The 21,917-nt window shown below is 42.6% G+C and overlaps 2 protein-coding genes across 2 annotated transcripts; both read left to right on the forward strand.

Moving 5' to 3' along the window:
* Positions 1–3,343: 3,343 nt before the first annotated feature.
* On the forward strand, positions 3,344–4,801 carry LOC128544822 (ferritin, middle subunit-like). The gene is made up of 4 exons (XM_053515108.1): positions 3,344–3,557; positions 3,700–3,846; positions 4,238–4,363; positions 4,462–4,801. The coding sequence occupies exons 1-4, from the start codon at positions 3,453–3,455 to the stop codon at positions 4,615–4,617; spliced, it is 534 nt and encodes a 177-aa protein (XP_053371083.1). The 5' UTR covers positions 3,344–3,452; the 3' UTR covers positions 4,618–4,801.
* Positions 4,802–18,856: 14,055 nt separating this feature from the next.
* Positions 18,857–21,556, forward strand: LOC128544056 (inositol 1,4,5-trisphosphate receptor-interacting protein-like 2). The gene has a single exon (XM_053514001.1). The coding sequence runs from the start codon at positions 18,891–18,893 to the stop codon at positions 20,355–20,357; it is 1,467 nt and encodes a 488-aa protein (XP_053369976.1). The 5' UTR covers positions 18,857–18,890; the 3' UTR covers positions 20,358–21,556.
* The last annotated feature ends 361 nt before the right edge of the window (positions 21,557–21,917 follow it).

Here is a 21,917-nt window from a genome sequence, read left to right on the forward strand (position 1 = left end):
TTGAGAATTAGACCATCCAGCTAAGATAAATGTTATGTCGTTGATTGATAAAATCTGGATTAAGGAAATTTTATTTTATTTTGTTTTTAATTTTTTAAAAGATGGGGGGGGGTTGACCGCTGAGCTCCTGCTCTGTTCTTTCCTCCTCACGCGCACACACACCTCCTCACGCGCACTCCTCCTCAGCGGACACGCACAGCACCTCATAAAGGACAACATGCTCTACGTACATGATGTGATATACAACAAACTGTACATACATGATGTGATATACAACATAGTGGTGGCCGTTACAGAACACACGCACTTTATTGGCAGTGCCCGTACGATTAACGCACTCATCTGTCTGCATAAAAAAAGAGATGAAATATTATAATTTAATAATATAATTATAAATAAATTTACGTACTGACTGGGCCGCCACATTGACCAGCGGTCCACCGGGAGAACGCCGGTACTCCAGACCGCCAGTCCGCCACTGAGCCTAGCACCTTATTTATGGAGTTAATTATGTGCCAAACGAATTATGTTAAATTTAACAAACGAACACAATCTGCTTTCCAAAGAAAAAATCAGCTTTCTCACAAATGCGCCCAACCTATTTTCTCACAAATGCAATGGAGCAACTTTCTCTTCCAAAACAGCAGATGGCGCTATCAATCAATATACTCTATTCTCCCAAGACCTCAAACAACGTGTTTATATGGTTTACCCTTACGTCCCAGAGGAATATGAGTGGGGAACAGTTTTGAGGTGTCCATTATATATCCAGACAGCCAGACATATTAACACTCCACTATCTTTAGGATAGAGCCCTGTAGGGGAATAATACAGTTATATCAAACCACAGCTGCATTTTAATTAACTATTGAAGGCTGAAAGAACTGCCATTGGCTTTTTATATCCATAATGGATGTATGCGACATGATCCATCAAAATCTTTTATAATTAGTGAGTCTCGGGAGAATAGAGTAAATTGACAGATAGCGCCATCTGCTGTTTTGGAAGAGGAAGTTGCTCCATTGCATTTGTGAGAAAATAGGTTGGGTGCATTTGTGAGAAAGCTGATTTTTTCTTTGCAAAGCAGATTGTGTTTGTTTGTTAAATTTTGGCACATAATTAACTCCATAGTTATTGCTAGCTGTACCGGCGGTCCGCAGAGCAGGTATTCAGGGAAACGAATCGATGTTAAAGGATCAGCCAATAGGCGCGCAGGTCCAACCCACTGGCGCTGATTGACAGAACGACTCATTCTGCTGAAAAGTCGCATTATGAAATAAATAGGCCATCGTGGAAAACAGGATTTTGAAATAAAAACTGACTTTGAAAAAAATGACATTTGGAAATAAAAACAGCTGGAATTAGATAAAATGCCTCTGCAATAATCCTCTGTTATTGGGAAAAATAATTTGCAGAGTGCAATATATTTCACAATAGTAAGCTTTTTTTCAAAATATGTTCCATCATTTCACAATATCATTCTCATATTACATGTATGTGTCTTATTTATTCATAGTTATTAATTTCATCATGTTCTATTTATTTATTTATTTATTTATTTAATTTGTAACACTTTGGAGTTCCATCGATCCCTCTTAAAGCCCTACATCTGGTTGTTCTCATCACCTAACAGCCAGTCACTCCTTCTGATCATGACTCCGTACAGACAGTTTTATCCTCAAGTGTCTATGAGAACTGCTGAGAACTTCAACAAAATAAACTTCTCGTTAAAACTATTACTTGTGTCATTTCAGTGATTTATTTCACTTGCTCCTTCCACCTCAACTCTATTTTTGGAAGATTTAAGCTAAATGTCTTTATTTGTGAAGCTTATCTATGTGATGGACTCAGGCTTTAATGCTGAATCAGCATTTTCCATCAGGGCTCATATGTACCTCGTCATTGTCCCAGGAGTCTCACAGCGTTAAACAGTCACTAAATGTCATGATTACTGGTCATAATCTATAGCGGGTCATATCAATAATTATTTTGTTTTCCGGTTAGTAAAAAAGAACTGGAATTTCTAATTCATTATAAGCATTAGGTTTTATTTTTGTTTTATTTGTAATAATTCAGTTTATTTATATTTTAGTGCAGCTATGTTTTTTTCTTATGTGTTAATGTGATACTATTAGGTTTGATGTCCTGTAGGTCTTATTTAATTTAATTATATTTTTATTTATTTTATTTTTACAGGCTTTCATGGCTCATTGGTAGGGTTCTCACCTACTGAGAGAAAGTCCCAGGTTCAATTGCCGGACAATTGTCAAAACCCCAGAGACACTGGATGCAGTGTCTGTCCTCGGATAAAATGGGAGGGTTGCGTCAGAAAGGGCATCTTGTGCCAAATTGTTGTGCGGATCAGTTGTTCCGCTGTGGCGACCCCTCAATGGGAGCAGTCGAAAGACTAACAACAAAATTTATTTTATCTCAATACTGTACGTTTGCATTATTTAATCATTATTTTCCTGTACAGCGATCCATTTATTCTTCTTCTTATTATTATTATTATTATTAGGGCCCAAGTGGCACCCTATAGCGCAGGACCCTCTTGTTTTCCTAAATATTTTTTCTGCCATTAGGATGCCTGAGAGTTGCGTGGCCCGGGGCCCTCAGGGGCCCTCACAAAGTATTTTGCCACATAGTTCATACACATTTTTACGTAGGCACATGAAACTCCGTGGACATTTGGAGCTCATTTAGAGACAAACAACATTTGGTCTGCACGTCCTGGGCTCAACTCAACACAAAGTCAGTTATATTGGGTCGTTCATAAAAACGCACCCGATGGATTTTGTTATACTCACACACACACACACTTATGCACTCAATAAATATTTAGAGCCCAAACCGGGTGGCGATGGGGTTTCCGAGGTCTTAACACACTCAAATAACACACAGGTTGTGCGGTGCCCCAGGGTGGCGATGGCACAGGGTGCTTGGGCCCGTCATCATTGCTTGCAACTATTATTATTATTATTATTATTATTATTATTATTATTGCTGGAAATTCTGCGGGTGTGGACATGCCTGAAAAGGCTCATAATTTCAATACAATGAAATAAATAAACAAAAAATGCTCCAATTTCTTTATTCTTAGCCAAAAAAGTCTGAGTCATACTGATCTCTTCTCTGTGTAATTAAACACTTCAGGTATAAAACTGCTGTGTCACGATTCACTCAGCGGGAAACAAACACTGCTGGTCGTGATTGGCCAGTCTGACTTTACCCCGCCTATTAATTAAATTCTCTTATCTGATTGTCTGCTTGTCTTTGCATCACAGTGCTACAGTGTATAAATAGGAAGGAGGTTACGTCGCCATCAGATCTGTACAGACTGGAGAGAGGTTCTTGCTTCAACAGTGATTGGACGGAACTTCTTGTTCGGCTCGCTCTACTTATTATAAAGTTTAATTTTCAATTTTTGGTTTGTTTAATAAAACCAGCTGAAAATGGAGACTTCTCAGATCCGTCAGAACTACCACCGCAACTGCGAGGCCGCCATTAACAAGATGATAAACATGGAGCTTTACGCCTCCTACACCTACACCTCCATGGTAAGGAGCTCAGTGTGGACTGATGTGCTGGGATTCGAGCTGGACAGCTGACTGTGTGCGTGTGTGTGTGTGTGTGTGTGTGTGTGTGTGTGTGTGTGTTTTATAGCTTGTTGTTAATAATACTGTTATTATTTTACCTCAGGCTAATTACTTTACTCGCGATGACGTCGCGCTTGAGGGCTTCGCGCATTTCTTCAAAGAGAACGCGCACGAGGAGCGCGAGCACGCCGAGAAGTTCATGTCGCTCCAGAACAAGAGAGGCGGCCGCATTTTCCTCCAGGACGTCAAGGTAACGCCACACCTGCGTGAGTTCTGCATTGGTTTTGTGTTCACTCAAGCATAACACAGGTGTGTACAGGCAGAACAGGGAAGAGCAAAGGGCCGTACCTCCTGAATTGTTGCTGTGTTGTAGGTTTATATTAGTGTTTAAATGTTAATGTTTTTTTATTGTTAAAGTAAATATGTTAAAGTATTTCTCAATTACTCAGATTGAAGAGTTCTGTTTCTACCAAACTGCGTTGGTTCTCAAATGAACATGGTTTTAAAATATTAATGTGTTGCAAGTGATCTGAGATCAGCTCCTGTATCAGACCTGATCTGAGATCACTTGCAACCCACTAATATTTTAAAGAGTCACTGTGTGTGTAATGTGTGCTCTAATCAGATGTGTGTTGTTTAAGAAACCAGAACGTAATGAGTGGGGCAATGGACTGGAGGCCATGCAGTGCGCTCTGGAGCTGGAGAAGAAGGTGAACCAGGCTCTGCTGGACCTGCACAAACTCGTCACTGATAAAGGAGATCCTCATGTGAGTTGCAGCTTAAAGAGAACTTTATTAAACTGATAATGCTAACTGTTAGCTGTTGGGATATAATTATTTCTCACACACTTTCCATCTTCCATCAGCTGTGTGACTTCCTGGAGACTCACTACCTGAACGAGCAGGTGGAGACCATCAAGAAACTGGGTGACCACATCACCAACCTCACCAAGATGGACGCCGGGAACAACCGCATGGCCGAGTACCTGTTTGATAAACACACCCTGGGAGAGAAGAGTTAAACCTGCCTCCACACTGATCAGCAGAACCTCCATCATCAAACCTAATGAGATTTAGTGTGCAGTAATGTGTGTGTAGGCCTGCAGCTTGGAGTAGAGTCTGGAGTAGTTTCATGTCTGTCGTGTCTATGATCTCTTATTCTCATGTGGAGGATTAAACACTAAAGAATAAACATTTTGAGCTGGATCCAGAGTTGTTGTTTTTTTTTTTTATTAAGTTGTTAGATTGTGTTACTTTAATCATGATTACCTCCATGATATGTATGAGGGGAGGAACACCTGCTCCAGTTTTAAAAAGTTGTTTAATGGCTCAGTGGTAGGCTTCTCTCCTGCCATGCGAGTCCCAGCCCCTCAGCAGTGCCAGACCAAAGCCTGGGTAGAATTGGAGGGTAGCACCAGGGCGGCATGGGGTGCAACCTGTGCCAAGTTGTATGTGGATCAGATGGTGGATGGAAGCAGCTGAAATAAATGATTTAGATTGAAGCTATTTAATAGAATGTGAGAACGGATGGAGTTATGTTTCTACCAAACTGTGTTGGTCCTCAAATGAACATGGCTTTAAAATATTAATGCTTTGACACTGACCTCACATTAGGGCCAGCATTAGACCACACGAGGCGGGATACACAATGGATGGTGTGCCAATACATCACAGGAGACACATATGAACACCATCTCATCAGGATTAAGCAGAAGGAAGTTCATTAACATCTAGTATATGTCCTTCACACATTGCTAAACTTTAGTAAGCTGGTTTTTCTTATCTAGTTTTGTTGAGACGTGTAACTCATCAGCATAACAATGAAAACCAATACCATGTTTATGGATTATTTTGCCCAAAGGAAGCATGTAAAAGAGAAAAAAGCAGTGGGCCTAAAACTGAACCCTGTGAACAACAAAGTTCACTTGAGAACATTCAGAATAATCACCATTTAAATCTGCAAACCTATAACGATCAGTAATAAGGATCTGAGCCAGGAGAGGGCCGTGATGAGGCCTAAGTCCTGACAAATACAGTTTGTGAATGCTATTCCTATGAAGATATGAACATACTTGCTGTGCTACCTGCTTATCTTAGAGATAAAGGGGAGGTTTGATATCGGCTAGTAATTGAACAGCTGACAGGGGTCAAGGTCAGGTTTCGTCCAGACAGTAAGGCTATCTTTGTAATATTATCTACATGAGCTTTAAATGAAAGACTGGAATCTATAATCATACTGAGGTCTTTTGCTGCTGTATATGATGAAACAGAAACGTCTAGAGTTACTGTGTGACTAGAAAGCTTACTTCTAGCTGCAAGTGGTCCTATTCTGTCTTATCAGAATTTAGCAGAATAAATCTACTTAGCATCCAATATCCAATTTCCTTCACACACTGCTCAACTTTATTAAGCTGGTGTCTTTCATCTTGCTTTGTTGAGACATACACATGTGGACAAAATTGTTGGTACCTGTGAGGGTTCACCGCTAGAGGGCAATGTTTTGTGTTTGTAGTTTTTGTTGGTAGACTCAGTTTCCCAGAAGGCACCTCGGTCAGGTTATGCGGGTGCTCACCTGAACGAGGTAGCTCATTAGGCACATTATAAATAGCTGGTTGTTCTGGGAAACTGAGTCGAGCAATAACTTCAGTTCTGTTAAGTGGGTATTTGGTTTCTTTGATTATGTTCTGTTTTAGTTTGTTTAATTGCAGTTGGCCTTTTGGTTTCTGGAGCTTTAAGTTAAGTTTATATTTGTCTTAAGTTAGTATGTCTCTGTGTCTCCTAGCAGAATTAGCCTCTAGGGGAATTAGCCTTGTGTGTTTACCCTCATGTGTGAGTAACCTCCTTCGCATGTGTAGTTTTTAGTCTGTATAAGTACTAACCAGTGCACTACTAACCTGCTTAGATCTGAGTCTGTCTAGTCTCCTCGTCTGTTTAGATTAGTCTGTTTAGCCACTAACCTTAAAAGTTCTTAGTCTGTTTCATTCGTAGTCTGCTGTGTACCTAGTCTGTTCATCCCTTGGGTCTCTGGCTACCAGCCTGTTTAGCAATTAGTCTGTTTAGCTACTAGCTAGCTTAGTAGCTAATGTTTATAACAGCTAGTAGGCCTAGCCAAGCCTGTCTTGTGTGTTTAGCCCCTTGCATGTATTGTCCCCGGTTTGTATCCCATGTCTGTACTGTATATTAGTTTGTGTATTCCCTTGTCTGTGTATTAGTTAATTATTGGTCTTGTTTATCGTATGCTCCAAGGTAAAGCAACTTCCTTTGTTCATGTTTTGTTTGTCATCATTAAAAGGCCCCCCCCCCCCGGTACACTTTGGTCAGTAAAAGGAAAAATTTACAATGGTCACAAATAACTCTTAATCTGACAAAAGTAATAAATAAAAATTCTTTAAATGTCAACCAAAGTAAGTCAGACATTGCTTTGCAACCATGCTTCTACAGAATTATTTAAAAAAAAAAACAAAAAAAAAAACTCCAGGCCTAGGCAAAAATGAAAGTACCCCTAGAAAAGAAAATAATGTAACCGAGGGGACAATGTTATTTCAAGATGTGCCCATATCGCAGGTGTCTACAGTCTTGTAATCGGTCAGTGGGCCTATATATAGGGCTTCAGGTAGTCACTGTATTTGGTGACATGGTGTGTACCACACACAACACGGACACAACACGGGCTCAGTCACAACAGGACAATGACCCAAAACACACAGCTAAAAACACCCAAGAATAGCTAAGAGGAAAATATTGGACTATTGTGGCTTTCTAGGAGCCCTCACCTTAATCCTATTGAACATCTTTGGAAGGAGATAAAACATGCTGTTTGGAAAAGGTGCCCTTCTAACCAGAAACAACTGGAGCAGTTTGCTCATGAGGAGTGGTCCAAAATACCTGAGAGGTGCAGTTTCATTGACAGTTACAGAACTCGTTTAAATGCAAATTCAAATTTCATTAGTCACATACAGTCAAACACAGTACGATATGCAGTGAAATGTTTACATGACTGCTAGTGACCTTAAAATAAAAGACTATTAATAGTAAGTAAATATGAAAGAAAAATAGAAAGTAAATTTAACTAAGGAATAAAATATCCATACAGTACAAAATATACAATATAAGAAAAATATTTTAAAAATATATGAAAAATATAAGTAAATAGGAAAACAGCTGTATAATATACAATAATTTCTGTGTGGAGGTGTGCAAATATGCCTGAAAGTGTCATATTCAAAGTGACTTACGTCAGTAAGAAAAAGGAACTAATGTCCACGAATGTCCAGGTGTGCAGTTGCCACTAGTGTGTGAAGCTTGTGTAAAGCTGCTTTGCGACAATGTCAATCTTTAAAAGTGCTATACAAATAAAATAAAATTGAATTGAATTGAACTAGTGTTAATGAATGTTCAGGATGTGCAGAGTAAGTACAAGAAACATATGTTTTGATGTGCAAAATGGATCAGTATTGTGTGGTGTTCTGATTAAGAGACTGTATCGTCTGTGGGAAGAAGCTCCTCCTCAGTCTCTCTGTGTTGGTCTTCAAGGAGTGGAATCGCTTTCCTGACCTCAACAGAGAGAACAGTCCACTGCTGGGGTGGCTGAGGTCCTTCACGATCTTACTGGCCTTGGTCCAGCACCGCCTGCTGTAGATCGAGTGCAGGTCAGGGAGCTCGGTGCGGATGATGTGCTCAGCTGATCGCACCACCCTCTGTAGAGCTCGTCTGTCCTGCATGGTGCTGTTCCCAAACCAGGTCGTGATGTTTCCCGTCGGGATGCTCTCTATAGTGTATCATCTGTAGAGCGGTTTGAACGGTATGCAAACTGTAATGGGTTCAGCGTGTCAGGTATTGAAGAAATTATGAATTCTCTGACCAGCCGTTCAAAGCATTTCATCACTACTGAGGTGAGGGCTACAGGGAGAGAAGCAGGATGGGGTTTCTTTGGAACAGGACCAATGATGGACTCTTTGAAGTATGTGGGGGATCACGTTTACATTTACATTTAGGCATTTGGCAGACGCTCTTATCCAGAGCGACTTACATTTTTATCTCATTACACATCTGAGCAGTTGAGGGTTAAGGGCCTTGCTCAAGGGCCCAACAGTGGCAACTTGGTGGTTGTGGGGTTTGAACCTGGGATCTTCCGAACCGTAGTCCAATGCCTTGACCACTGAGCTACCCCGGGATCACCGACTGAGATAAGGAGAATATCTCTGTGAACACAGGTGTTAGCTGGTCTGCACTCGAGGACTCGACCTGAGATGCCATCTGGTCCTCCTGCCTTTCTGGTGTTCACTCTCCTGAAGGCTCTCCTCACGTCATGCTCAGAGATAATTAACGCGCTTCCAGTTCTGGCATTGTTTTCCTGTCTGCAGCTGTTAGTGCTGTTATCATTACCATAGCCTCTTTCACCACTTTCCGCAAATTGTATGACGCCTTGTACAAGTCTATGTCACCCGACACAAGTCCCGCGTCATAGGCAGCAGTGCGAGATCTCAGAGTGTCACGGATGGTTTTATCTACCCACGGGTTCTGCTTGAGAAACGTTTTGATGTTCGTTTTCTGTACAGTATCATCCGCTAGTTTCCAGACGAATCCGACAACCACTTCTGTAAACACGTTGATGTCATCTGAGCTGTTTCGTAAAATGTCCCAGTCTGCGTCATCGAATGCGTCCTGTAACGTGGCTACCGATTTGTCCATCCAAACAAAAGCTTAAACAGGAAGGAAACCGGAACTTCCTGTTTGAGCCTTTGTTTGTATTTTGGCATGAGGAAGATGGTGGCATGGTCAGATTTCTCAAATGGGGGATGAGATTGTGTCTTGTAGCCCTCCTTGACTGTAGTATAGCAATGATCCAGTGTCCTTTCGCCCCCTGCTGGGGTAGGTGATGTGTTGATAAAAGTTCGGCGATGCACGTTTGAGGTTGGTATTGTTGAAATCCCCCGGCACAATAAGCGCAGCATCCTGGTGTTGTGTCTGAGGCTGTGTGAGTGCCTCATGCAGCTTGCATAAGGCAGTGTCCGTGTCCGCTTGTGGTGGAATATAAACGACGCTGATTATAATCGATGTAAACACCCGAGGAAGGTAAAAAGGATGACATTTAATGAACAGTAGTTCCAGGTTGGGAACTTTTTGTACAGCAATTGTACAGGATTGCGTAAGAGGAACAACGCTCGCGCTGGTGCACCAGCTGTTGTTCACCATTAAGCACACACCGCCTTCCCTTGACTTCCTCGAGTCCTGTGTCCTGTCCATGCGGGTAAACCGAGAAGAACTCGGCCGGGTAAATGGCGTGGTCCGGCACCGCAGGGTTTTGCCATATCTCGGTGAAGCAGAGGAGATTGCAGTCCCGATTGTCACTCTGGAACTTTACCCTGGCCCTGAGGTCATCGAGCTTGTTCTTGTGACTGAACATTGGCGAGCAGGATGCTCGGCAGAGGTGTGTGGTGTGCACAGGCTCTCAGCCTGTTCCTGATGCCAGCTCATTTCCCTCGGGGCCGCCGCTTCGTGTCGCGTCCTTTGTTCTCCCTCAGGATCTCATTCGACCAGCTCGGATCCGGAGTTAAAAACGTCGAATTGTGAGTACATTGTATACCAATAGAAATAAGAGTATCTAAATACCATGTTAACTAATACCATGCTTATGAATGAGATTGGCCAGAGGAAGCATATGAGAGAAAAAAGCAGTGAGCCCAAAACAGAACCCTGTGGAACACAAAACTTAACTTTAGAACCCATAGTAAAGTGACCATTTACTGTATCTACAAACTGTTAACTATCAATTAAATAGGACCCGAATCAGGAGAGGGCTATCTCTCTTAACTCTACAACATTTTCTATTCTATGAAGGAGAACACATTGATCGATGGTATCAAAAGCTGCACTGAGTAGGAGTAACATGACCAAAGAGGTAGAACCCTGATCAGAGGGTCTTTTACTACTTTAACCAGCACTGTTAACTGTCCCTGTGCTTTGATGAGGCCCAAATCCTGACTGATACCGTTCATGAATGTTACTCCTAATCAGATATAAACATAGCTGCTGTGCTGCAACATTTTAAAAAATATTAAAAGTCTTGAGCCTTATAGACCTTCACAGACTATGTTAACTCTATTGACACACACATCAAGTTCACCAGAGAAGTCACCAAGGACAATTGCTTAAGATTTTGGAAATCATGCTTAACATTTTTAAAGTATTTCTAATTGAATCTGATTTCCCATGGGCACCACTGGCTAGTTCTTGGTATCCTCCCCCGCCCCCCATCTGATCTGCATGTCTTTGGAGTGTGGGAGGAAACCAGGGTCCCCAGAGGAAACCCATGAACATGCAATCTTCATGCCCACAGACTGGCATAAGTCATGCATGAATGGGTTAATGTGTTTGTGACTATTCCGTTACAATATTACGAATTATGCCTTAATTTACATTTAGAGTACCTTCATGCAGGTAATATCAGTATGCTATTTAGTAATAAATTAAGTTGCCTGGGTTGTAGGGTTTAATTTGAGTTGTTATTCGATTTTGGGCCACTAAGTGGAGGTAAAACTCAACTTTTAATCACAGTTCGATTTGATGTCACACAGACTTCTGTTACTTAAAGGCTACAAACAGTGCCATATATAATGCTGTGTTTATCCTGGGACTGCAGTTATATCAACAGTAATGTTATGTTCAGTAGGTTATATTTGGGAAAATGACCTGTGTGTGTGTGTGTGTGAGAGAGAGAGAGAGAGAGAGAGAGAAACCAAAACTAAGCCACTGTCCAGTAAACACTGCATGTCTGAGGTCTGAGGGGTTTGGACTCGAAAGAGAGAGAGAGAGAGAGAGAGAGAGAGAGAGAGACTGATGCAATCGCTGTGTAACTCTTGTGCAGTGTGTGTGTGTGTGTGTGTGTGTATCAGTTCCTCAGCCTCCCGCTATTCATCACATCTAAATATTTCTCTAATGTTCCTACTGAACCTCTAACTTTCAGAGTGTTACTAAGGATACAGTAAACTTACAAGAAAACATGAAGAACCCTTTGTTATAAGTGTGTGTGTGTGTGTGTGTGTGTGTGTGTGAGTATGCGGTACACACGCCAAATTATTGCTCATGTTTTTCATAACTAAATTCTGTCAGAAGTTTCATTAACATTTAATTAGTTTCAGTATCGACTCCTAGAAACATGGTTCTGTAAGGGCTCCTGGTTGAGGGTTCATTAGATGCGTAAGGGGTTTTGACTTTCTTTAAAAGAGTTCTACGTAGAACCTTTTCAGCTTTCCAGCCTGTGGGGTTTATTCAACAGTTCTTCATATAATTAAAGTGTTTTATTTTTTTCTCTTACCTGCCGATCCTACTAACAGAGAAGCTTCAGTGGCTCTCACATAGGAACAACCAAATGCTTCTTTAGGTGTTCTTTAAATCAGTGGACGTTTATGCAAAGGGTTGCACTTTTTGCCGGGATCACACACTTTTCTAGGGTTCTACGTTGGATGTTTGAGGGACGTTAGAGTTTTATTTAAGGGTTCATCTAAGAGCAACAACTGAAGCACCCTTAGGAGTTCTATATTTTCCACAAGTGTACACTCTCAGGATCCTATACTGTAAGGATCCTAAAAGGTTTTATTTTATAATTAAAGCTGCTTAACTTTCTAAAGGAGTTCTACTTGGACCCTTTCCACTCTACGGCTCTGCATGGAACACTGAAGGGTAAGGTCAAGGTGAAGATGGAGGAATGCTTTAAATGATCACTGCACATAATGAGAGGGTTGTAATGGTTCTTGGATGAATACTTGGAATATTTTCTGTTCAGAAAACATGATGTAGATTTGATGGGTTTTTTTTCCTCTTGTTGATCTGATAGAGAAACACTCTGTAGGGCTCTGCACAGAACCTTTAAGGGTTCCTCGAAACTGAGATGCACAGAACCTTCAGAGATTAATAATCTTGTGAATGTAAGGGTTCTGTGCCATATAGAGTGAGATATTGTTTTTTTTTTTATTATTTAGCATAACCTAGGCAATAAAAACACAATTATACACTGTAGTGTGACCGTTCTTGATCTGGAAGGCTTAGGCAGCAACTCAAGCACAAACTCAGAAATCTCTCATAATGTTTTTTTTATTTTGACATCAGCAGGTACCAAACAAGATTTCAGCAGGTTAACTTTCCAGTTGAATTAGAGCAGGGTAAGATGAGAACAAAGGTAACAGACAATTGGCTTCTAACCCAACAGAAACGCTGTTTGCCTACAGGGGGAAAAAACCCAAAACAAACACAAAAAAAAGATCTCTCTCATTTGACTCAACAATGTAAGCTATATAGTTGAGGCCCCTCCTCTCCAATTCAAATAAGCCAATAACAGCAAATCTTACTTTTGATTGACAACTCCATTATACATAAATTTTCACTCAATAATTTGCATGATCTTCATTATCATTATACAAACATTACATTATACATTTTCTCAAACTCTCTTTTTAGAAAGATAATACCGAGAAATGCCCCCCCCCCCGCCCCCCCCCCCCCCCCACATGGATGACATATATAGGGCTTCCTGTTTGCGGGCCGGCCCCTCCTATTTCACAGGAAAAGGTAAGACAAAGAAAACCATGAATATCAAGCAAAAATACTATTTTAACTAACAATGTCTTTTAGAAATACCACCACTTTACAGGAGCAAATGAAAGGCAGTCACACTGGAATGTGCACCTTCCATGGGACTGTAAAAAACAAAACAATAAAATTAATAAAAATTGTTTCAAACACAACTTGGTGAGACCATTATGACTGAGAGGAAATAAAAATGAGTCACAGAAGCAAAGAAATGTGCACAGTAACACATGATTATGTGTTTATGTTTGTTTTTGTTAGTTTTAGACCAAATAATAATAATAATAATAATAATAATAATAATAATAATGCATGCATTTTGCATATTCTATTAGTGGAAAATGCACATGTTTTAAAAGTAAAGATAACTTTATTCTACTTTTTTTTAATTGACCAGTGCCGAATCCGAGATACTTGAGTTTTAAGGGTTAAACTTGAGACTAAGTGAGAAACAGTGCTGTATGTTCACTAAGAGTTTCTATGAGGAACAAAGGTTGTTTTTAGATGTTTGATATATTTTGAATAAAATGTAACAAGACTAAATATTAACAATGTATTGTGTGGGCCTCCGAGTGGCGCCGTGGTAAAGTGCTCGTCCTATCATCCTGAGAAAATCAGGGAAAAAGAATTGGACAGGACTATATTTATAAAAAAATTTAAAAAAAAAATGTATTGTGTGTGATCTTGACCTGTATCGCTCTGATTTTTTATTTCTTTTTTATCAAAAATGTGTAAAGCACATTGGGGGGGGGGGGGGGGTTGGGGGGTATAGGTAGGGTGGCGGGGTCTCGGTCAGAGATAAAGACAAGGACTAAAATAAAGGACACGTTGAAATAAAGCTGTTTAAGACATTAACACTTTAGTTTAAAATAAACACACACACACACACACACACACACACACACAAACACTCGTTCTGAGATGCCATTCAGTCAGAAATCAAAAGAAAAAACAGATTGGTCCTGACACATGATCCTGTTTTTTTTCTGGAAACTGTTGTGTCCTAAGATTCAGTGGAGCATACTTCAGTGTGTGTGTGTGTGTGTGTGTGTGTGTGTGTGTATATGTGTGTGTGTGTGTGTGTGGAGAACACTGACACATCAGCAGATGCATCGTGAGTCACTTGGGTTTAAGGAAATGAGACACGTTTACACTTCAAACACACACTTATAAACATGGTACACAAATCCCACAGGAACACACTCACAGATGAACACACACCGGTAATCACGGCGCCAGGATCAAATAACACAAATCACTGGCGCTTAAAAACAATAACAAAATTCCAAAATGAAGATGATTATTATTTTAAATGAATGTTAAGGTTTTAATATGTGATCGTTTCTATAGTAACGGCTCATTCCCAGGGACGTGTACGGCTGAACGTCTAATAAAGGGCTGATCTGTAAGGAGATGATGACATGTGACATGTGACATGATGACAGTTTATGTGACATGTGGGGAAGGAGTCTCCAGTGTCAGCTGTGTTCATTGTTCTGTTTAAGACTTTGTGACACACAATAACAATAAAAGAAAGAAAATTATTTGGGGTTTTTTGGTCATTATTAGTCTGTTTTATTTCAGCCTTCTCTCAACACTTTTTCAGGCCCTGAAATTAGCCCCGCCTCTACCTGCAGCCAGACTTCTCAGCTCCACCCCTTTTTCTTTAAAACGAACTCTGAGACAAAGTTTCGATAGGAGGCGATAAAGTAAAGACTTGTTCATTTTTCTTGGAACAGGCATTGCATTTCACCGTACAGACAGCAGAGGGCGGTAAAACTCACAAACAGCTGTTTTAATTTAGTGTTTACATAAAGACTCTAATTTGGGATTTAACAGTTGTGCCCCACTTTAGGCACAATGATGAAATTTATTTCATTTGTTGACGCAAACAAACATGTTAATGATAATTTTTTTTTTCTTTTTTCTGATTTTTTTTAAAGATGATTATTTTTATAAATAAGTGCACCCTCAGTAGGAACCCTAGAACCCTAAGGAACCCATTAAGTGTGTAGATAACAGTGAAACGAGCCCTCCATGTTTTTTCATGTGATCAGAAGGTCAGCTCGCCCTCTCGTGTTTTTTTTTTTAACCACATGATGTTTCCTTAAAGCTGAAGTGAATGAACAGCCTGTGTGTGTGTTAGTATTCGTAATGTCCTGCGTGTCTGCGTTCTCACACGTGAGAGTGGAGGACCCTGTGTATTTTCGGAGCTGGTATGTTAAGCACGGAGGGGTTTTGATAAGGAGGTGATAGGAGGTTAGACTCTGAGGCCGTCTCTCGGCCCTGGCGTTTATCTGAGCTTTAGAATAAATAACACTTCCTTCCTCAGACTGCGGCTCTACTGACGCCCGAAAATCTCTCACGATCTGTTCAGATCATCGCCGAAGTGCTGCTGCTCCATCCTGAACCATCACGGTCACGCAGACCAGTTCAGTGCTCTCTCTCTCTCTCTCTCTCTCTCTCTCTCTCTCTCTCCATGCTGACACTTAATCATAAGGGCATCGTAGAACGCCAAAGCATAGGAAACCAGAGTACTCGCACCTCAGGGTCGAGGGTTTGATCCACGCCTCGGGGTCTGTGTGTGTGTGTGTGTGTGTGTGTGTGTGTGTGTGGAGTTTGCATGTTCTCCCCGTGCTTGGTGGGTTTCCTCCAGGTCCTCCGGTTTCCTCCCACAGTCCAAAGACCTGCAGATTATGAGTGTGTGAGTGAGTGTGTGAGTGAGTGTGTGAGTGAGTGTGTGAGTGAGTGTGTGAGTGAGTGTGTGAATGTGTGAGATGGATGTAAATAAATTGTTTTCATAGTGTATTTAAATGATAATGATCTGACGGTATTATTCGCTAATCGCTAACTCGACGTCACCGCGTGAGATAAATTTAGTGTGAAAATCAGCAGGAATTCTCCTCGAGAGTGTTTGAGCCTAAAAATTGCTTGAAGTTTGAGGGTTAAAACTGAGCTCATGGTTTGTATTTAAAATCACACATAAGTAACAAGTCTTTGAACTTAATTTAGTTAAAATGTAGCAAAGGTTTTGGCTCGAGAAAGGGGCGGAGTCACAGGTGGGCTGTAGATAGAATCCCCCTTTTTGTTTCTGATGTCTACCTGTCCGGTTTGGGAGAGACTCCGCCCACTGCAGTCTCAGACTACTGTATTTAAAATGAAACTGATCAGGAGATATGGATTTAAACGCATGTGTGCAGAGGCGTTTCCCAGAATGCATTTTCTGGCTCATCAGCATTTATACATTAAAATGCAAATCATAAAGCCTGTGTTGAATTTAATCTGGTACGCTCATGTCGTCTTTAAAAAGTAACAGCAAATATACAGTAGGAACATCTATTATTTGCATGTTATCCTGTCAGCAACATAGACCTGTCAGTCAATCACTGTGGGAGGAGTTTAACAGCGTATGTGCTCGTGTATTAACGCTGTTGATTTGCTTCGGCCAACCCGTTACGCTCATTAATAGTTTGCAGACCATCATAGCAAACATTCATTTTAATTTAATTTGTTTTATCACTGAACATTAGAACAAATTAGCTCTACAGAAATAAAAGATATCAGAAATACTGTAGATTTTTAAAAAAGGGTACGTTTATGCCACTTTGTCTTTATGGATTTAGTTGTACCGAGCAGTCCGGAGGTCAGAGCCACTCCTTAACCACACAGCAGCGCTCTGTTACATTGTGTATCTTTAGTGCTGTGTACTTACTGTCTTACACTCGTGTGTATTCACCTGCAGAAACAACATTTAGTTCTGATGTTTGGAATACAGGCTGTATAAATGATGTGTGGTGTGTGTGTGTGTGTGTGTGTGTGTGTGTGTGTGGTGTGTGTGTGAGTGTGTGTATAAAGTTGGTCTTTATGATTATATGTGATGGCGGCTCCGGCACCTCTGGGCGTGGCTCTGCAGGGCCTCTCGGGGGCACCATAGCGTCTGGCACCGGGACGTTCGCATGGAGAAGATCCTTTGGGTTCTGTTTTGTCCGGAGCATCCCATAGACCTCGATCAGATTTGGACCCGGGGAGTTTGGGGGCCGGGTCAGGGACCGTTCGCCTGCTGCCCCCCCGTGTGCGGTGAGCTCTGGTACACTGGGCGTTCTGGTGACTTCCTGGCTTTTTTTGTGGAATTGACCCGGATGGGTTCGCCTTTGGTCCCTCGTGTGCCCGTGATCCTGGCGTGTGACTGATAATCCGTCTCAATGTTATGGCTGAAAATATTATAAATTAAAATAAATGTCCTCGGTTAAACCACCTGGATGAAGGTTATTTGTCGATATGTTTGGTAAATGTACTTTCCCTGTAGTTATGTGAATGAGTAACATATAATTGTGAGATTTTCTGGGTTTACATACATCACTATAAATTTCAATTGGTCATGTTTTTAACATATATTTCTGTACTGTATTATATATAGATATATAAAAACTGACATCTTATATTTCTCAATGTGCAATAAAACCCATCGTACTTAATTATTACATTAAAGGAATTGTGCATGAGGCTGTTTTTTAGCAACTTTAGCATATTGTGCTCTATAGCTGTATATATTATGCAGAGTATCAGGTTTAGTTCTGTGAGCGCTCTGTGGAGTCAGTGTGCCCGCGGGCGTGTGAGTCTGTGCCTTCTTTGTTTAATCCAAATAAATGTGTTTATGAAGGAATCCTGCACACACACACACACACACACACACACACGAGCTCCACGCCTGGAACACACCGAGCTTCTCAACGGCTTCACTGTGCGCTGCGGTGATATGAAAATGCAACATTTGCATGCGAAAAGCTTCGGGGTCGAGAGAGTGACGGCGCTCGCGTCTTCCTGTTTGTTGGGTGAGATGTGGAGCAGGAGGAGGTCAGGGAGTGTTAACATGGTCGGTGCAGGAACTGGGGAGGTATTGTAGTGACAGGGATGAGTGTGTGTGTGTGTGTGTGTGTGTGTGTGTGAGGCCTGGAGTTTCTCACTAACTCCCTCAGTGAGCTTTTGTTTAGTTTAGTTATGAGTCGACTCCCTGTCTGACATCACACCTTCTAATTAATTCTGCATTTAACTCTGCACGCTGTGACTTACACACACACACATACACACACACACACACACACACACACACACACACTGTACACATTAATTTCAGTGTGTTCCTGTTTGCTTTACAGAAAATATATGCATCTATAAAGTTTTTTTTCCCTAGTTTTTAACTTCATTACACACACACACACACACACACACACACACACACACACAGGGATGTCCCGCGGCTCAGCAGAAGTCATCTGTGTGAAACACAACACGAAGCAGGAAGTCGGTTTTCTTCCCTCGTGTCTCTTTAAGAGCAGGGGGAAGGGTGAGGGTGAGGAGGAGTGTGAGTGACTCTGAACAGCTTACTTTTTTTTAACGCAGAAATTCCTCTCTCAAGAGTTTGGCATTTCCTCTGAGCTCACACACACACACACACACACACACAGACGGTTCAGTTCACACAGCGCTCGCTATACGAGAGGGGGGGATTTTCAAACATCCAGAGCGAGAGGACTCGTGGGGCTCAGCAAACATAACATCACGGCGTAAACTTCGCCTCCAAGATTGCAGGAAGTTTTTGGAGATTTTTAGAAGAGTGAGGAGAAGTTCTCGAGTTAATTCTGAACATCTGGGAGACTGAGTCAGCATGGGCTAAACACCCCCGTCTCACGCCTGCGACTGGAACAGGAGGATGAGTGTGTACACGCTGAACCTCAGGGTTTTCTGGCTTCTGGTCGCTTGTGTCCTCGGCGTCCTGCTGCTGCTTCATCATTTTGTCCTGCGAGGATCTCAGGAACGATCCGATGGCTGCTCTGATCAGGGAACCGAGTCAGTCCCGCTCCTCAAGTACGTCTTCGCCTTTGCACTGTGTTATTTCTTCATCAGGTACTGCTCATCTCAGCCTGGAGCTACTAAACAAGGCGTTCATGCTGTCGCCGGAAAACCCACGGGTCCTACGAGAGAGCTGTTGGAGGACCACTTTGAGAGGCACGTACGTCTTTCTCCGCACGTTCTCGGCCACAGCAAGGCTCATGTGGCAAAGCTGGTGAGTGAGCTGGTGCGAGTGGGGCGGACTGATGTACTTCCGGAGTCCTCTCTGGGGTTCCGAGGGGATGTTGTTCAGGTTGGGAGCTCGTACGAGGAGCACAAAGTCGGTTCGCCGGATTGTTTTGACATCCTGGTCCCGCTTAAACTTCCCCGAGGGCTCAAAATGGAGCCCTGCAGTTACGGCAAAAACAGTGGCGGTGCACCACTGGTCACTCTGGAGACGCCACGTAAGGAGGAATGGCCACGGCGCCACAAAGTGTTCACGGATGCCTACCTACGTTCAAACGGTTCCCCGGGAGTCTACAGGTTGAGCACGGACTCTGTGATGCGCTGGTTTTACAACGCGTCCCAGCGCTGCCTGTCGGCCGTACGGTACCCCTTTGAGCAGCGCTGCTCGCTCAGTCTTTCTCTCATCGAGGGTCAGCGTGTGCAGCTTCACCTCACGCCACGGTCCGACTACGTCTGCTGCCACATCTCCATGGGCGTTCGGCTCATCCCGGCTTTCCCTCTGGGTGATTCCGCTTTCTTGGTTGCGTCCCCCGGCGCTCAGCGATCCAAAGACCTTTGGACGGTCTACTTCCCAAAGCAGGAGCAGAAGCTTCTCGGATGGTTGAAAGCCAAACTCCCTGCCAGCTCCTGCCATCTCAAAAGCCTTCAGCTGCTCAAAGAAGTGCGGGACCTCGGCGGGCAGGCATTAGACCAGCAAGCCGGAGCCGAGTGGAAAACGGTGCTTTCGTCCTACGTACTGAAAACCGCTTGGCTACGTGTCCTGCTCAGCACGCCTTCCGACGCCTGGGAAGATCGGCACCTGATGGACAGGATGGAGGACCTGCTGCGTTTTCTAAGAGACAAGCTACAAAGCGGGAGTCTACACCATCTCCTTCTCGGAGGTGACAAAGGGCTGCTACCTGAATCTGTCTCTCTGCCAAAGGTCGTTAAGGAAGCGGTGCCGTCTAACCTGTGGTCCGAATTCAGCTGCGAGTCCCTTGAGCTCGTCAGCGCTCGACTGTCCCATTCCTGGACCCACCTGCCTCGTTTAATCCGTCTCGGGCGTCCACAGAGGACATCTCTGGGACGGGGGATCCACTGTAAGCACATTGACTCTGAATAGACGCTGGATGTCCGAATAGGATCTCAGGTGTGCGCGTCCTCTGACCTCCGCCGTCTTGTAGCATCAGGTGTGTTTTTGAGTGTAGAAGGACGAGCAGGGGTTTGTTTTTTTAAGCAGTATTTTGAAATGCAGGTTTTTATTTGTTTGGAGAAGACGTGAGTGCGGTGTAGTACGCTGGTACAAACCCTGATTAATGTACTGTATCTCAGAGGTCACGAAGGTCAAACCGTTTCAATCAGCTCTAAGAGACTATGTGTGTGTGTGTGTGTGTGTGTGTGTGTGTGTGTGTGTGTGTACATGCTCTCAACCAAAGACAGGACCAGCTGCGTGTTTCAGGTGATATAAATTCCTACATGGGTTGAGTTTTGGTCTGACTCACACACACATGTGGGTCAGTGACAGTCAGAGCAGGTTTAACACCAAGAAGGGCACAAATTTCCACACATACACACACACACACACACACACACACATCACATGCATACACACTTCTTAGCCCTAGAGATACACCTCTATGAGATGTTGCCACGGAGACGGGGATTTCACACTGGGGTCACCAGGTGGGCGAGTCGTTCCGTCCCGCTGCGAGTCACAAGTGATGTTCTCTCTACGTTTCTCCACATGTTTCTTCCTGTTTATACACACACACACACACACACACACACGTCAGATGTTTTTGTTCTTTTTTTGTCTTTTTTTCATCTCGAACACGTTAAATACACCATGGAATCACACCTCAGGATATCTGAGTCACACAACAAGCTGAATCTCTCTCTCTCTCTCTCTCACACACATACACACACACACACACACACACACACACACACACACACTTCTTGCTCAACTATTCAAGTCCTTTCTGGTTTCACTTCACTTCACTAAAAAGCAGAACAGAATGTAAAATGAGGAAAGAAGTTCAGCAGCGTTTAACATGTTTTTAGTACAAGGGAACAGTTACGTCACGGCTTTATACACATCACACACGTGGGAGTGAGCGAGTGAGCGAGAGGGATGGACGGGGGGCGAGTGGGTGAGGGAGTGATGAAGTGAACGAGTGAGTGAGTGAGTGAATAAGGGAGTGAACAAATGAGGAAGGGAGAAAGTGAGTGAGTGAATTAGTGAGTGAGGGAGTGAATGAGGGGGTAAGAAAGGGAGAGAGTGAACAAATGAGGGAGTGAGTGATGGAGTGAACAAATGAGGGAGTGAGTGATGGAGTGAACAAATGAGGGAGTGAGTGATGGAGTGAACAAATGAGGGAGTGAGTGATGGAGTGAACAAATGAGGGAGTGAGTGATGGAGTGAACAAATGAGGGAGTGAGTGATGGAGTGATTGACTAAGTGAATGTATACTGTAAATATATGATGAATGATTGCGTGTGTGTGTGTGCGTGTGTGTGTGTGTGTGTGTGTGTGTGAGTAATTACCGTTGTATCAGATGTACGAGTGTAATTACAGTCTGTAGGTGTTTATTTATGCCGGTGTTTTTATTTAAACTGCAGCTGAATAAATCTCTCTGTTCTACTGATTCCTGGTGTTTATTAATAAACGCTGCGTTTTATA

The sequence above is a fragment of the Clarias gariepinus genome, chromosome 16, assembly GCF_024256425.1.
Source record: "Clarias gariepinus isolate MV-2021 ecotype Netherlands chromosome 16, CGAR_prim_01v2, whole genome shotgun sequence".
Taxonomy (NCBI): Eukaryota; Metazoa; Chordata; class Actinopteri; order Siluriformes; family Clariidae; genus Clarias; species Clarias gariepinus.

Excerpts from the sequence above, each read along its gene's own strand:
- LOC128544056 (XM_053514001.1), top strand. The coding sequence starts at position 18,891 with ATGAGTGTGTACACGCTGAACCTCAGGGTTTTCTGGCTTCTGGTCGCT.
- LOC128544822 (XM_053515108.1), top strand. The coding sequence starts at position 3,453 with ATGGAGACTTCTCAGATCCGTCAGAACTACCACCGCAACTGCGAGGCC. Across the intron at positions 3,558-3,699 it reads CCTACACCTACACCTCCATG|GCTAATTACTTTACTCGCGA; the intron begins GTAAGGAGCTCA and ends ATTTTACCTCAG. Across the intron at positions 4,364-4,461 it reads CTGATAAAGGAGATCCTCAT|CTGTGTGACTTCCTGGAGAC; the intron begins GTGAGTTGCAGC and ends ATCTTCCATCAG.